Here is a 16,352-nt window from a genome sequence, read left to right on the forward strand (position 1 = left end):
CGGCCGCCGCCGCCGCCGCCACCGCCGCGGCCCAGCCGGCGCCGCAGCAGCCCGAGGAGGGCGCGGGCTCGGGGCCCGGCGCGTGCAGCCTGCACCTGAGCGAGCGCGCCGACTGGCAGTACTCGCAGCGCGAGCTGGACGCCGTCGAGGTCTTCTTCTCGCGCACGGCCCGGGACAACCGGCTCGGCTGCATGTTCGTGCGCTGCGCGCCCTCCAGCCGCTACACGCTGCTCTTCTCGCACGGCAACGCCGTGGACCTCGGCCAGATGTGCAGCTTCTACATCGGCCTCGGCTCGCGCATCAACTGCAACATCTTCTCCTACGACTACTCGGGCTACGGCGTCAGCTCGGGCAAGCCCTCCGAGAAGAACCTCTACGCCGACATCGACGCCGCGTGGCAGGCGCTACGCACCCGGTGAGCCCGGCGGCGGTCGCCAGGCCTGGCCTGCCACTGCGGGGAGGCGGGCGGGGGGGTCCCCTGGGGGCCTCTGGGGCGGCCTGAGAGGACAGGGGCCCCTCGTCCGGGGCTGTGGGCGAGCAGAGACCCCCCCACCCAACCCGCCGCCCCGCGGCCGCCGTGGATTCTCTTTTCTTCTCGCTCCCTGGCTTTCTCTCACCCCCTCCAAAAACTCCGCCAGCCCTCGGGTTCCTGGAGAGTTCGGACTCGGAGGATTTTGCCTGCTTTGGCGCGCCCGGGTGCCCCCGATCCACCGGCTGGGTCTTTTGTGGTTCTGGTTACCGCAAGTGGCAACGTTGGGGTGCTTAAATACCGGGCAGAAACAGCTTGGTTCGCGTTTAGTTTGTGTGAGCTGGCAGCCAGAGGCTGGAGGTCCTCAGGCTGAAGTGACCTTGGGCAAGGCGCGCGAGTCTCATACCCCTGTTTCCTTCCTTGTAAAATCAGGGGGCGAGACGGGAAGACTTCCAAAAGACGTTCCGGTTGTAAAGTGCTCGGCGGGGCCGTGTCTGGGCATCCGTGGAGTCAGCCGCAGGGTCGGGTGGTGTGAAGTTTGCCTCCTGGTGGGGCTGAGTAGCTGGCACTGCGGGCAGGGAGTTAGCTCGTGCCTGTGGGCCTGGCACCTTCCTCAGAGCCTCAGTAAAAACCCAGGATGAGTTGGAATCTTACGTTACAGGGTTTGGGGAATCTCTTGACCTTGAGTTAGCATTCACAGGAGAACTACAAAGTATTTTATCGAGGGAGGGCCTTTTTTGTGCAAGGCAGAAATTGGGGGCGTGGTTTCGGGGCTAGACCTAGTAAGACCAGCAAACAAAACTTGAGTGTTAGTCCGAGTGAGGCAGAAGTCTGGTAAGTGGGCAAGTCGTGTCACCTGTTTGTGCTCCGGTTTGGGTATCTATGATTTTGCCCCAGCCACCTGGTACCAGGGATGGTGAAAATACCTGAGATCATGTCTCCTATGACATCCGATTGCTTCAGATGAAAGAGTCCCCAGAATAAGTTTAATTGGCACTGTTATGGCTATTGACACATATAGTCTTTACCTAAAATGTGATTGCTCGGCTCATACAGACTGCCAACATTAGTGATTTTTGTCTCCATTCCTGTTCATACATATGCTCATAAATTACCCTGTGCCTTTCTGGGAAGATGACTTGTCCAACAGGGAAGTACTTAGGATTCAATATGTTGCTTATTCACGTTCTCCTGAAGTCCTGAAGGAGTTCATTTGGATGATAGCTTTTTGAAAGTGGTTTAGGCTGAGATGGTACCATAGGCAGAGACACTGAGTCAGAATCTACAAGTTAAAAAGCCACCTGTTCCAGTAAAGGGTTTCAAAAGTATGTGTGTCACACACAATCAATAGATTGCTAGAATTTGCTGTTGGTAAAGGTATTAAAAATAAGGGTTGGCATTAGATCTTTTTAAAGTGAAACATTAAAATCCTACCTTGAATAGGTTTTATGATAAAATTTCTGCAGAACACTGTTCCTGTATGTGCCTGTCTGGATTAGAATGAAATCCTTTCAGATATGCGTGTCTGGATTAGAATGAAATCCTTTCAGATGTAAGGCTAACCCTTTGCCCTGAATATGCAGGTGTGTCTGTGTTACAACATATGTGAGGCATAGTTATTTCCTGGAGACTTGTCATATTTAATTTAATTAAGGGCATTGTTTTAGGTAAGGTTAAATTTTGAATTATGTGCTGGTGTAGCTTAACTTTGCCCAGGATTTATTTAACTTTATACCAGAACTCATGTCTAGATTGAGTTACTCACCTGTAAAATAGGTTAGAACTTAAAGGCTAAGTGAGAATCTTAGGATTTGAAGAAACCTTTCAAATCTTCTTGTCTGTGCTTTTCAAACTTTTTTGGATTGTGACCCCACAATAAGAAACACATTTTACATCTAGATCAAGCGCACACATACACATCTGTGTCTATATGTCAGAAGCAAATGTCTCACAAAACAATATTTTTGCCTGTGGGCAATACACATGCAGACTATGTTTTTTTTTTTTTTAAATAAATATATTTATTTATTTTTGACTGTGTTGGGTCTTTGTTGCTGCGTGCGAGGTTTCTCTAGTTGCGGCGTGCGAGGTTTCTCTAGTTGCGGCGAGCGGGGGCTACTCTTCGTTGTGGTGCTTGGGCTTCTCATTGCAGGGGCTTCTCTTGTTGCGGAGCACAGGCTGTAGGCACGCGGGCTTCAGTAGTTGTGGTGTGCAGGCTCAGTAGTTGTGGCTCGCGGGCTCTAGAGCGCAGGCTCAGTAGTTGTGGTGCACGGGCTTAGTTGCTCCGCAGCATGTGGGATCTACCTGGACCAGGGTTTGAACCCATGTCCCCTGCATTGGCAGGCAGATCCTTAACCACTGCGCCACCAGGGCAGTCCCACTATGTTCTGTTTTATTTCATATTATTTTTTTTTTAAAGAAGAAGAAAAAGAATGCTGGTTGTGAAGGACTAAGTTTATGTCCCATATCATTTATGGACACTGTCCTTGTGCACCCTCATTTGACGGAGAACTGGGGAAGAGCAGTAGGTCTCTTGACTGCTAGTTTAGTACTCTTTCCACACCATGCAGTCCTATTTATCAGATTTCTCTAGAGGTGCATTAACCTCTCTAGAGGTCTCAGTTATTCTAGTAGGCTAGGAGTTACTTGACTCAGAAGCTAGGCAGTCCCTTAACCACCTCCTCTCAGCTCTCTGTAGTTTTTCTGCTCTAACCTTGCCTGGAAGATGCCCTCTTCTCTGCCCATGTACAGCTCCGTTCAGGTCATTGCCACGGCAGCAGGACCTCCCCCCCCGCCCCATGTACCCATTGTTCCGTGGCTGCCTCAGATCCCGTTTTCCACCCCCAGCCTTCATGTCTTCCTTGGGGATCTTTCTCTTTTCTGATCTCCTGATGAGGAGAGACACTCAGAACACTGCTCCGAACACTGATTGGAGAGCCCACCCTATCCTAAATCATCTCCATCTCTGCACTCAGGTGTTATTCCCCCAGGAGGAATGTAAGGTGTGTGTGTGTCAGTGCTGTGCATCCCCCAAAGTACCCAGCCCAGTACTTGCCCTCCCTCCTCATACTCACACCCGGCCTTTTGTATATGCCCCTTTCCTATGCCCTGAATTCTGTATCCTCTGGATCCTGACTGGGTTCCGGGACCCTTGGTATTCCTGTGCACCTGGTACTCAGCTCCTTTACCTGCACTTATCACACTGTGTTGCTGTGTCCTGTTGTGTGACTGCATCCCACTAAGTTGAAAGTTCCTTGAGGGCAAGGACTCCCTGTCTTCTGTTTTCCCAACAACCTGCAAAGTGCTTTAAGATAAGAGACACTCATTAAATGTTTGTTTAATGGGTTGCACATATGGGTGCCCCATAAATAGATGGGATAGATTCAAATTTTCCTAATTTTCTTACAAAGAGTTGCATCTATTTTACCTCTAGGATTTGGTATCCATGGGCATAACCACAGGCAAAGAAAGGGGTTACAATGTGTTGGCTTGAGGTCTGATCCACTTTGTATCTGTTATATGCCCATGTTTGCAACATTGAAGTATCTGTATTGAACAGAAGAGTAACAGTAACCCTTTTGTATTTCTCTTCATCCTTTCTCCATTACTATCTGTGCATGCTCCAGTGAGCTGCCCAGTCCTTGATGGAGGACTTCAAACACAAATACTACCTAGTATTTCCATGGGTAAAGGTAGCAAATTCCCTAAATGATGAGCAGTAGAGTGGGCCAGTAATCTAAAATAAGGGTTTGGGGAGGAAGTAAATTCTAAGGCAAAAAGGTGGTCATTGCTGTTTGGCCAAGAGATGATTATTTTAAGCATTTGAAAAATGACTGAAAAGGGTGTAGAAGAGAGGTGGGATTTGAAAGAGCCAGGGAGAGCATGGACTCAGCATGGAAGAAGTAAGTTGGTGTTTTATTAGGTTCGTACAGCTGTAGCAAAGTACCATAGACTGGGTGGCTTAAAAGCAACAAAAATTTCTCAGTTCTGGAGGCTGGAAGTCTGAGATCAGGGTGCCAGCATTGTCAGGCTCTGGTGAGAACCCTGTTTCTGGTTGCGGACTTCTCATCGTTTTCTCACACGGTGGAAGGGGCAAGGGAGCTTTCTTGGGCTGGTTTATAAGGGCACTAATCCCATTCATATGGGTTCCACCTTCATGACCTAGTCACCTTTCAAAAACCCCACCTCCTAATAACATCACCCTGTGGGTTAGGTTTCAACATATGGGACATGTGCGTGCATGCACGCGTGCGTGCGCACGCACACACACACACAAACACAATATTCAGCCTACCGGCAGTTGGTTTTATTTATTTTATTTATTTTTAATTAATTTATTTTTTGGCTGCATTGGGTCTTTGTTGCTGTGCGCGGGCTTTCTGTAGTTGCGGCGAGCGGGGGCTACTCTTCGTTGCGATGCGCAGGCTTCTCATTGCGGTGGCTTCTCTTGTTGCAGTTGCAGAGCACAGGCTGTAGGCGCACGGGCTTCAGTAGCTGTGGCACGTAGGCTTAGTACTTGTAGCTTGTGGGCTCTAGAGTAGTTGCAGTGCACAGCTTAGTGGCTTAATTGCTCTGTGGCTTGTGGGACCTTCCCGTACCAGGGCTCGAACCCGTGTCCCCTGCATTGGCAGGTGGATTCTTTTTTTTTTGCGGTACGCGGGCCTCTCACTGTTATGGCCCCTCCCGTTGCGGAGCACAGACTCCCGTCGCGCAGGCTCAGCAGCCATGGCTCACGGGCCCAGCCGCTCCGCGGCATGTGGGATCCTCCCGGACCAGGGCACGAACCCGTGTCCCCTGCATCGGCAGGCGGACTCTCAACCACTGTGCCACCAGGGAAGCCCGGCAGGTGGATTCTTAACCTCCGTGCCACCAGGGAAGCCCCTCGGCAGTTGGTTTTAGAACAGAGAGAGACAGTTGAGAATCTAAACATGGTGGAGGCCTTGAAGGTTAGGGCATGTTTTACATTTGAGTTACTAATACACTTTATAAGCATGTTGTGACTCCAAGCAGTTGAGGGAATGAATTGGAATCACTTAGAAATATTTGTAGAAAGGACACTGTGAAAATCAATGTAGCCTTACTGGAGGGTAGTGTCGTCATTTGAGCTGGTGCGATTAATTTGTGCAGTGAAGGCTGCCTGTTGGTTAAGGTGGGATTAGGTAGGCGGATTAAGCTTCCTCAGCACACATCCTTCAGGGGTCTTCTCGGATGTGAGCTGATTTAGGCTGCAGAATTGGGACCTGTGATTCAAGAGGGAGTGAATCAAGCTGATTTGAAGGTGTAAACCCAAACAAGCAAATAACCCAGAGGATGAGGTGTAAGTTAGACAGAATTTTGGCTGGAACATTTTAATCTAGAGAAACAGGAGAGTAGAGGCATTTATGATTCCATATGTTATTAGTGTTTCCCATCACCATTCACAGAAGTTGTTTTGTGCAATGACTGTGGACGGGAGAGGCATTTGGTAACACTGGCAGAGAAATTGACCTAATCAGAGAAAGCAAATGCAGAGAGAGGAAGGTAAATAAGAACTTTCAGGGAACTCCTTGGCGGTTTCTTGGTTAGGACTCTGCGCTTTCATTGCCAGGACCAGGGTTTGATCCCTGATCAGGGAACTAAGATGTAAGATCCCGCAAGCCGAGAGGCGGGGATTAAAAAAAGAACTTTAAATGCCTAGGTACAAAAGGCAAGTTACAAGAGACTTACTATTTCTTTCACTCATTCATTCTTTCAGCTAATAAACCATTAACCGTTGAACACACATATATTGATACTGTGATTGTACCAGACACTAAGGTTTGCTTGAGTATCGTTAATCTCAAACTGTTTCTTTTTTTTGTGAAAGGATGGACTAAATTTTAGAGGCATTTTGAATATGTAGCCATGTGTTGCTCTTTTATAACTTTTGCATCTGTGATTCATAGGATCCATAATTGGAAAATCCCTAAGTCATGGGAAGGCTGTCGTGGATATCCTCAGGTAGTGAGAGCCTTGAAAAGCACCTTCTTCTGTTGGTTGTGAATGTTGTTTACAGTTATGACTCAGGATGGATTTCTCCTGGGAGCAGCAAAACAGTTACTACTTTCCCGAGAGTGTTGAATGTAATGACCTAACTTCTTTATTCTCAGTTTTCTCAGAGGGAATTAATTCCACGGTGCCATTAAAGGAAGAATGCTCATGATCTCTTCCTGAGTTTGACTGATTAGCGACAAGGAAAACAGAATGTGTTATGAATAATGTGTTATGTGAATGCACAATGATCTTTCTAGAATGGAAATAGAATATCAGCTTGCAGTTCAAGGCAGTCAGTGTGAAAATATCCCATCAGGAAGAACGCAACTCCTAAGAAGAGACCTTTTGAAACTGACATTGGTGATGTGTGTTTTGGGGGTTCACTTAGAGCCTTTTCTTTAATGTCCCCGCCGCCCTTCTCCAGTGCCCTCGGGCTGTACCTGGTTCTTCAGGCTGCCCTCGCCATGCCATCAGGCAGGATTTCTTCCTCTAGCACAACCAGAATCTGCGCTGTCACCCCTATCCCACCAAAGCTTACTTTCCCATGGTTCTATTTTTTGAGGGGCCTTACTTTCCTCTAGTAACCCAGATGCCAAAGATCTGACAAACCTTTCCATGTTTCTGTGTTAATGGTCAATAACTCCTTAATGGGTTTTCTCTTCCTGTTTTTATTTAGGGCAATCTTGGAGGCTCAGTTTTCTAAAATTCAGTCTGAAAACTCTACTAGTGCAATGGCATATTGGTGGATGAGCCCCCTCTTTTTTTTTTTTTTTTTTTTTAATTTTCTGAAGAAGTCTTTAGAATGATACTGTCGTGAGATCACTTAGAGCAAACCCTTAAGTTCACTCCCGACCTTCTGCTACTGCTTGCACTTCCCTCCCTCTCTCCAAATTTAGTAACTACTGTACCCATATTAATAACCCCGCATAAGACTCCAGAGTCTGGCTTCAGGAATTTTACTGTTCATCGTGGCAGCAGATTTACCTTCTCTATTGGATCTTGCTTACGCTAGTGTTGGAGGCCATAAATCTGCTCCATTTTAAGAAGCTTCATGTACATAGAGAATGGACTTGAGGACACGGGGAGGGGGAAGGGTAAGCTGGGATGAAGTGAGAGAGGGGCATTGACATATACGCACTATCAAATGTAAAATTGATAGCTAGTGGGAAGCAGCCGCATAACACAGGGAGATCAGCTCCGTGCTTTGTGACCACCTAGAGGGGTGGGATAGGGAGGGTGGGAGGGAGCCGCAAGAGGGAGGGGCTATGGGGATATATGTATACGTATAGCTGATTCATTTTGTGATACAGCAGAAACTAACACACCATTGTAAAGAATTATACTCCAATAAAGATGTTAAAAAAAAGAAAAGAAGCTTCAGGTACAAGAATCCAAAGTCTCAACACAGATACACTTAGGAGATCGTGAATTGGATATCAGAATGATTTTTTTTTCAGGATTGCTTTAAATAATAGGTTTGCTGATTTGTAAAAGACTTAATTTGCGAAAATTAGATGTACACAAAACTTTTTGAACTAGGGAACTTAGTTCTAATTCCAGCAGTCCCTCTAATCCATGATGTCACTTCATGCAGGGAGACGCTCCACACTTCTGGGCTTTACATTCCATTGTTTTAAAAGCAAGGGATTCAACTACAGTAAGTCCGCTACATACGAACCCTCAAGTTGCGAGCTTTCAAAGATGCGAATGTGCATCTGGTTCCAGCAAGGAACCAGAACCTGTGCCATCCATGTCAGGTGTGAGTGACGTTGCAGCTCGCCCTCGGTCTCCTGTTGCTGACGATCCTTCAGCTCTACCATCCCCCACCTCCTCTCCCTCCTCCAGTCAGTAACTCTTCTTGCCTGTTCACTCGATGCCAGCCCCTGGATGCCAGCTGTTGTACTTTACTACTGTACTTTTCAAGGTACTGCACTGTAAGAGTCAAAATGTTTCCTTTGTTTTTTGTGTTACTTTTATGTATTATTTGTGTGAAAAGTATTATAAACCTATTCCAGTGCAGTACTATAGAGTCGACTGTGTTATTTGGGGACCTAGGCTAAATTTGTTGGACTTATGAACAAGTTGGACTTGTTTCGAACATGCTCTCAGACCGGAACTGGTTCATATGTAGGGACTTACTGTACATGGCTTCTGAGGTGCCTTCTTTAAGTAAGGCTGTGTTTCATGATTTTCAGAGGAAGTGCCTCATGTTTTTGAATTTGCTTTCCCTGACTACACGGAGAAACTTGGTGGATTCAAGTCTCTACAGTGGATCTCAACCCTGGCTGCCCTTCAGCAGTTCCTGGTAGATTTTATCTTTGTGTGTGTGTGTGTGTGTGTGTGTGTGTGTGTGTGTGTGTGTGTGTGTATCTAGACACATGCATGTGTGTGTCTGTGTACATATATATAAGTGAGCATGTATTCATTCACGTATGTGTGCATCTGTGCGTGCACATGTGCAGCCAGGGTTGAGATGCAAGCACCTAGAAACTATAGTTAAAGATTGGCCACAATTACAGTTGGTTAGCACTTGAAGAAAAGAGTATGCTAGGGATGATTTTTTTATACGCGTATGTAGATGGTTTTAGTTGAAGGTCTTTGGTGGCCAGGAACCTGCTAGCGTGGACCAAGTCGGGGAGTAGTTGTTGAGAGGACACAGCCATGTTCATACTCGCAAGATTCCTGAGCCTCCCGGGGACTGAAGTTGGGGACTCGAAAGCCGTCTTGGCCCTTGGCCCTCACGCTCTCAGCTTCCTCTGTGTGAGCTGGTGCCTCCTAGCTCCTTCTCTCTGCATGCCTGGTCCATTGCTCTTTCTACAAGCCTCTTCCCTGTTCCTGGTCTCTGCGCATCACTTCACCCCAGCTGTGTTTACCCCCGACTCAGCTGCCCAGGAGCTGGTCTCCCTCTGGCTTCTAGATACCTCGTTCCCATTCTTATTCTTTTGTAAAAAAAATTTATTGGAGTGTATTTGATTTACAACGCTGTGTTAGTATCAGGTGTACAGAAAAGTGAATCAGCCATACATATACATATATCCACTCTTTTTTAAGATTCTTTTCCCATATAGGCCATTAGAGAGCACCGAGTAGAGTTCCCTGTGCTATACAGTAGGTTCCCATTCATTATCTACTTTATATATAGTAGCGTCGTTCCCATTCTTGATTCCCCCAGTTGTACCCCGGGATAGTGATGGCCGGGGCCGAGGCAGTGTAAGTGAACAGGGCTCCCTCCTTGGGGATAAGGTGGGGCTGTGGCTGGGATGAGCAGTGCCCCACATAGCCATCACTAGCACTTCTGGAGGGGGTTGCCCGGGGCCATCTCCACTCTTCACTCAGCCCCTGTGTGCCCCAGCCTGTGACTGGCCAGAGAGCACGGACCTTGAAGAATAGATCATAATTAAGAGACCTTAAACCAGGTCAGTAGACCAGTGACATGGTTGCCTCGTGACCGGCGTGTGGCTCCCTTTGTGAGCCTGGAAACGGAAGATTGTGGAAAAATAGGGCTCTCCTCTCGAGTTGCCTCGCCCCTCTCTGCCCTGCAGCAGATGCACCATCCGCCCTGCAACGGGGGCTGCTGTGCAAACGGTCTGTGGTGTGGACGGAATTCTGCACCGCCCTTGGGGCAAAGGAGACAGGGAGGCGGTGGGTGAAGGGGGCGGGGAGAGGGAGGCCCCCAACTCTGCAGGGGCCAGCGGACTCCTGTGTCACTGAGTCACAAGAGATCCCCGCCTTGAAATGATTTAATGATTCAGTTCTTCATTGAGATGATTTACTGCTGGAACCGATTTGTGGCTCTTACATCAGAGTAGCTCAGGCAAGGTTAACCTCAAGGGTAACCTGAAGAGGAGTGTGGCTGCCAGCCTTCACTTTCTCTGATGTTTTTAATGGTCATGGGCAGAGGTTTTGGAGTCACACACCTGAGTTTAGGTCCTGCTTGGGCCACTTATTAACTGCTTGACCTCAGGCAAGTTTCCTAACCTTTCTGAACCTCAGTTAAAGTAATAACAGTGGTGGTCCTAGGGGCGCAAAATTGGCCACTGCAACGTGTGTCTCTTTGGCAGAAGGATTATTTGAGCCTGATTATTTGAAGAAACTGCAGCCACGGGAGAAGCTTTGGAAAACCCGAGTAGAAGTTACCTTTCCGTAAGAGACATTTACATGTATAAGGGAAATCTCCATTTGTAAGGGTGTCTCCCCAGCTGCTCCAGGAAGGTGGGGGGGAGGGGGCGTGACCTTATCTCTAGAAGCTCTTATCAGTGCAGAAGGTGAGGACTTAAATCTGCATAACAACCGCACCTTTGTTTCCTCTGCTTTTCCTGGTGACCTCCCAGAGCTGATCCCCACCGCAGTCTTGTTTTGCTTTAGCTGACGACGATATCTAAGGTGCAGACTTCTGCCATTTCAGAGACTTACTCAGTTTTCCTGGGTCTTTCCCATGTATGCATGTTATTAAACTTTTGTTTGCTTTTCTCCTGTTAATCTGTCTTCTTTCAATTTAATTAGCAGACCAGCCAAAGAACCTAGAAAGGAAGAAGGGAAAACTTTTCTGCCCCTACATGGTAATAATAATAATCGTAACAATAACAACAACGACCTCATGTCAGATGCTCTAGCACACGAGGCTTTCCGCATAGTCAGGGGACAAAAAATGGGAAGCTGTTGTTGTTTAAGATCGTTGAGAGCATTAGAGATGTAATCACCAAATGCTCAGATCATGCTGTAGACCAGACGCTTAGATCAGGTGCTAAAGAAATTGCTCCCTTCCCCCTTCTCCATACATGTAAATAATACCCAGGGCGAGGGAGCTTGATGGGCGTGGCTATAGAGGAACTGTAAAGGAGTTTTAGTTTTATTTGCAGCTAAGGGGGAAGAGGCTCTTTGAATTTGTTCCTCTGACCTCGAGGGCTCTATGTATGATGTTTTGGCTCCGGGGAGTGGTGTGCATTAGTATTTTAAATCGGATAGCACTTCATCTACCAAGGTGTTTATATCCCCAAAGGAGACCTTAAAAGGAGAAGAAACCTTACCTGTAATCCAACACCTTGCAATTACTTTGCAAACGCTTCCTGCTTTGCTCCCTTCCCTCTGCCCTGCTGTTTCCAGGCTTAGCTGCTCAGGAGCTGAGCTTGTGTTCTGGGCGGAACCAGAGACTTCCTCAGACACAGAGTCAGGGATGGGGAGAACGAGGAAGTGGAACTCCTTCTTTCTCCACCACTTAGGACATTCTGGTTGCTCTTTTTTTTTTTTTTTTTTTTATGGTACACGGGCCTCTCACTGTTGTGGCCTCTCGCGCTGCGGAGCACAGGCTCCGGACGCGCAGGCTCAGCGGCCATGGCTCACGGGCCCAGCCGCTCCGCGGCATGTGGGATCTTCCCGGACCGGGGCACGAACCCGTGTCCCCTACATCGGCAGGCGGACTCTCAACCACTGCGCCACCAGGGAAGCCCTCTGGCTGCTCTTTCTTAATGGGACAGCCTTCAGTAGATAAGAGTTATCTTTTTTTCCTAAAGTTGGCCCAGGGACCTGAATGCACATTTCCTCCTAAAATATGAATGCTCCGTGACGCCTTGTACCTCAGATCCCTGTTGAGTTTTCAAGGCTGTGTGAAATGGAGCTCATTGATGACTTCTACAATATTGATTTACTTCAGAGTGTTAAAGGACCGTGGCACCATGGTGAAACTGGAGACCTCTGTTTCCAGGAAGTCTAGGTCATTCACATTCAATGCTCAGACTGTTAACTGTTGCATGACATTGACTTGCTGAATCACCGAGAGGAGCCCTACCTCAAGGTTACTTGTTAACCGAGTCAAATGAAAAAGGAGCACAAGGAACCTGCAGTGCCGATTATTAGTTTGTTCCTTCAGTTTACATTTTTAAATGGTTAAAATGAAACCTGGGCAGTTACACTGGGGGGAAAACGTAAAGCAAGCCTGTATTCAGAATATATCTACAAAGAGTGAGTTTCCAGACGGTAATTATAACTCTGCCGGCCAACACCTCTGTTATTATAGTTGGTAATCTCATGAGAATTCCAGCTTACCCAAAGCTGTTCTTAGTGATGGTCACAGACAGAACCCGACCATGTGCAGTGATAATTATGTTGACTGCAAAGGTCTGTGATACCAGAGCAAGATTCTTGTGCGCTGGTTTAACTAAAACAGTTTGAGTTATCCCTAGTGTCATAAATAATGCAAGGATATTTCACAATCTCTGTTTTTGGTTGCTATGTTGTTTAACGATTACTATTATCATAACATTCATACCATTTAAATTTACATACATGTATATATACATACATGTAACCATTTACGTGTTTAATCATTTCTAAACATTTCATATAACAAGGCTACATAAAATGATTTTTTAAATCTTTTAAATAAATTTATTTATTTTTTATTTTAGGCTGCATTGGGTCTTCGTTGCTGCACGTGGGCTTTCTCTAGTTGCTGAGAGCAGGGGCTACTCTTCCTTGCGGTGTGCGGGTTTCTCATTGCGGTGGCTTCTCTTGCTGCGGAGCACGGGCTCTTGGCACGTGGGCTTCAGTAGTTGTGGATAGTGGGCTCCAGAGCGCAGGCTCAGTAGTTGTGGCACACGGGCTTAGTTGCTCCGCGGCATGTGGGATCTTCCCGGACCAGGGCTCCAACCCATGTCCCCTGCATTGGCAGGCAGACTCTTAACCACTGCGCCACCATGGAAGCCCAGCTTCATCTACTCTTAATACACCTTTCTAGGGTTTTCTTGATGTTTTTAGTAGGAAAAACTAATGTATTCCAATTAAACATACGACTCCAAGTTCATTTAAAAATCATTTTAGGGCTTCCCTGGGCTTCCTGCGACAGCCCTCTCTCCGCACCTCACATCCTTCTCCATACGCTCCATCCACTGCCCAGCTCTAGCTTACATCTGTGCGTACCTGGGACAGCGCTGTCTGACCAATAATGAGCGCTTATGGAATATGTGTTGAGTAAATAAATGGATGACTCGGTGATTATGAGTTTACAGACTTGAGTGTAAGAAATGCCTGGGGGGCCTTGCTAAAATGGATTCTGGACCCCACCCTCAGAGATTCTGATATAGTAGATCTGGATTAAAGCATTTTATATCAGCAGGCCTGGTACAAAGGGTGGGTGGTCTGTATTTGAGGAATACTGAGACATTTAAGTTGCTTGAGGACCCCCAGAATGGCTCACAGTTGTATCATAATTGCTTCCTCCTTAGAATTTTTTTTAAAAAAATTTAAAATTTTGGTTGCACCGTGCAGCATGCTGGATCTTAGTTCCCCACCTAGGATCAAAGCCATGCCCCCTGCATTGGGAGTGCGGAGTCCTAACCACTGGACCACCAGGGAAATCCTGGACCAGCGTTTCTTGATGTGTAAAATGTGACAGCACCATAATTACTTTTGCAGGATTAAGTGTGGTGAAGATTACAGTTTCAATTTGCATAATTCCTCCTGCCTATCTATTTCCACGTGTTTTCTCTCTGAACCGAACGAAAATGGGGCAGGATTTTCTGGGGGACTTTTATAGGCATCTGTATCTTCTAAAATGCACTCTTATTATCTTTGAGTTATCCTCCCATCTTCACCTTTACTAAAGGATTGCAAAGTTAATTAATTAACAGCCCAGACAATTGGAATCTAAACCTCTTAGGAGCTGTTCTCTTCCATCAGCACCTCTTTTCTGGAAAGTGCTACTTGGAGTAAAAGACTGCTGCCTGTATGCTTATGAAAGAAAAATATGCCTTGGCCTTTCTGTGTCTTTACCTGGAATGCCCTTCTCTGGCCAGCACAGGCTGTTCAGGATCCGCCCCTCCGCCCCCAGTGACACGTCTCCCCTACAGAGCCTTGCCATCCAGGCGGCTGGCCCTTCCTCCGCTCCCAGAGCTCTGATTATATGTCTGCTCCAGCTCTTATCACCTGGTCTTTTGGTTTGTTCTGTCTGACTCTTGTACAAGAATGCCATCTCCTTGAGGACAGGGCCAGGCTCTGACTCTTTTGGCTCACACCGAGACCCCAGTACAATACCCTGTGTATTGTACAGAAGACCCTTCAGTGTCAGCCAAAGGAATGGTGAGAATCACTGAGGGGTGGTGTTTGTACTGAGGCCTCTTTCTTTTCAGGTTCAAGATTCAGAGTCTTAATCTCCTTTGATTGGGCCTCAGGTATCTGTGGCCACCCCAGCTTCCTGCTGAGGCCTCTTTCCTGGGTTGGGTGTGAATGTATACCCCAGCCCAGGGGAGAGAGAGGGGCGATAAGGGACCCTGGGAACTGAGATCCTCCCGGCAGCCCGCCATCCGGTCCTCCGCATGGCCGGCCCTCTTTCTGGAAGACAGAGCTGTTTTCTTCGGAGACACCTGTCTGTGGGACCATTCCAAGAAGGGTAGAGGAGTACTTAGAGGCAATGGGGGGACGTTTGTGTTTTTTGTCATTGATGGGCCAAGAGTGGATGCAAGTCTGTCTACTATCAAAGTGAATTCCCACAGTCCTCCATACCTGTACTGATGGCCATCTCATGTTTTTCTAAGACTTGGAAAAGGTGGTTGTGGTTATTGTTATTGAGGAATATTTGTATATTTCATCTCAGCTGGCAATTAAGAGAATGCAGACTTGGAAGAAAATGTGTCTCGAAGTCCACTGACTGCCTCTCTATCGCCTTCATTTCCTCATGGTCCTTGAGGCCTCTACACCAGCTACTTTGTTTCCCTTGCCATGTTTTTTTTTTTTTTTAACTTTATTATGATATACAAGGCAAATAAAATATTAAAATGAACCCCATGTCTTTATCACCCACCTTCAACAGCTATCAACATTCTGCCATTCTTGTAGCATCACGCCCCATCCTTACTCTTTTATTATTACTTTATAATAGGTCTTTTTTTTTTTTTAAGAAAAAATCTGCATCATTGAAATGCACAAATCTTAGCTGTCTGCTTCCCCAGCAGTATCTTCTTGCTGTCTGTATTAGCACTCAGGCGTGTGATGAGCTAGCTGCAGACTCGAGCTTTTCCTGATGTGCTGTGGTGTCACACCATTGGAGTATGGATTGCAATGTGAGAACAGGTTTAAGGGAGATATTAAATAGATTTAATATCCAATAGTTATCAAAGGAAAGGCACTGGAGTCTTGGCCCTTGTTTTCAATATCAGTGTTGTAAAGAGAGAATAAGTTGGGGACCCCCAGGGGTATGTTCCATTTTATCTAGAATTAGTGGGGTACAGTTAAAAGATCACTGGTGTGGGGCTAGGAGATGTAGCTTCTAGGCAACCATTGAGATACCCAGCTGTGTGGCCTGGATAGTCAGGTAATATCTTTGGGCCTCATTTTCTCCATTTATAAAAAGGAGGTTTGCATTAAATGTCAGTTCTGGTTTAACCATCATTCATTGATTGGCTGTTTTGTGCTAAGCACATTTCACACATTACATTATTTAAGCATCAACGTATCTGTGAGGTGGGGACTGTTATCTCCATTTTAAAGATTTGAAAACTGAGGACCAGGAAAGATGAATGACTTGCCCAGGGTCACACAGAGGTAAAAGGCAAGCCAAGATGTGGACCCAGGCATCCTGACCCTGGAGCTCCTGTTCTAAAATCACTCAATATTCCCTATGTAACTAGTCTCCCAAGGTGATGGGGTAGGTAGGGGGTGAGCATCTTCCAAGGTGCTCAAGACTGTACATTGGGATGCAGAAAAAAAATACCAGAACTTATTATTTCTGCTCATTATTTACTATTTTTCAATATATGTTTTTGTTTTAAATGTTCATAAGATTTTATATAGTGTTTTAAAACACTAATGTACATATAAATTTTTATCTATCTACACACACACACACACACACACACACACACACACACACACACACACA

At 46.5% G+C, this 16,352-nt stretch overlaps 1 protein-coding gene across 1 annotated transcript in view; it reads left to right on the top strand.

The window, feature by feature from the left end:
• ABHD17C (abhydrolase domain containing 17C) overlaps positions 1-16,352 on the top strand; it is a 57,460-nt gene that overhangs the window by 627 nt on the left and 40,481 nt on the right. Inside the window, exon 2 of the mRNA XM_029237063.1 lies at positions 36-415. Coding sequence (XP_029092896.1) covers positions 36-415 — 380 coding nt within the window. The remainder of the gene's footprint in view (positions 1-35; positions 416-16,352) is intronic.

This window comes from Monodon monoceros, unplaced genomic scaffold (assembly GCF_005190385.1).
Source record: "Monodon monoceros isolate NGI ecotype Baffin Bay Population unplaced genomic scaffold, NGI_Narwhal_1 Super_Scaffold_21, whole genome shotgun sequence".
NCBI classification, from domain to species: Eukaryota; Metazoa; Chordata; class Mammalia; order Artiodactyla; family Monodontidae; genus Monodon; species Monodon monoceros.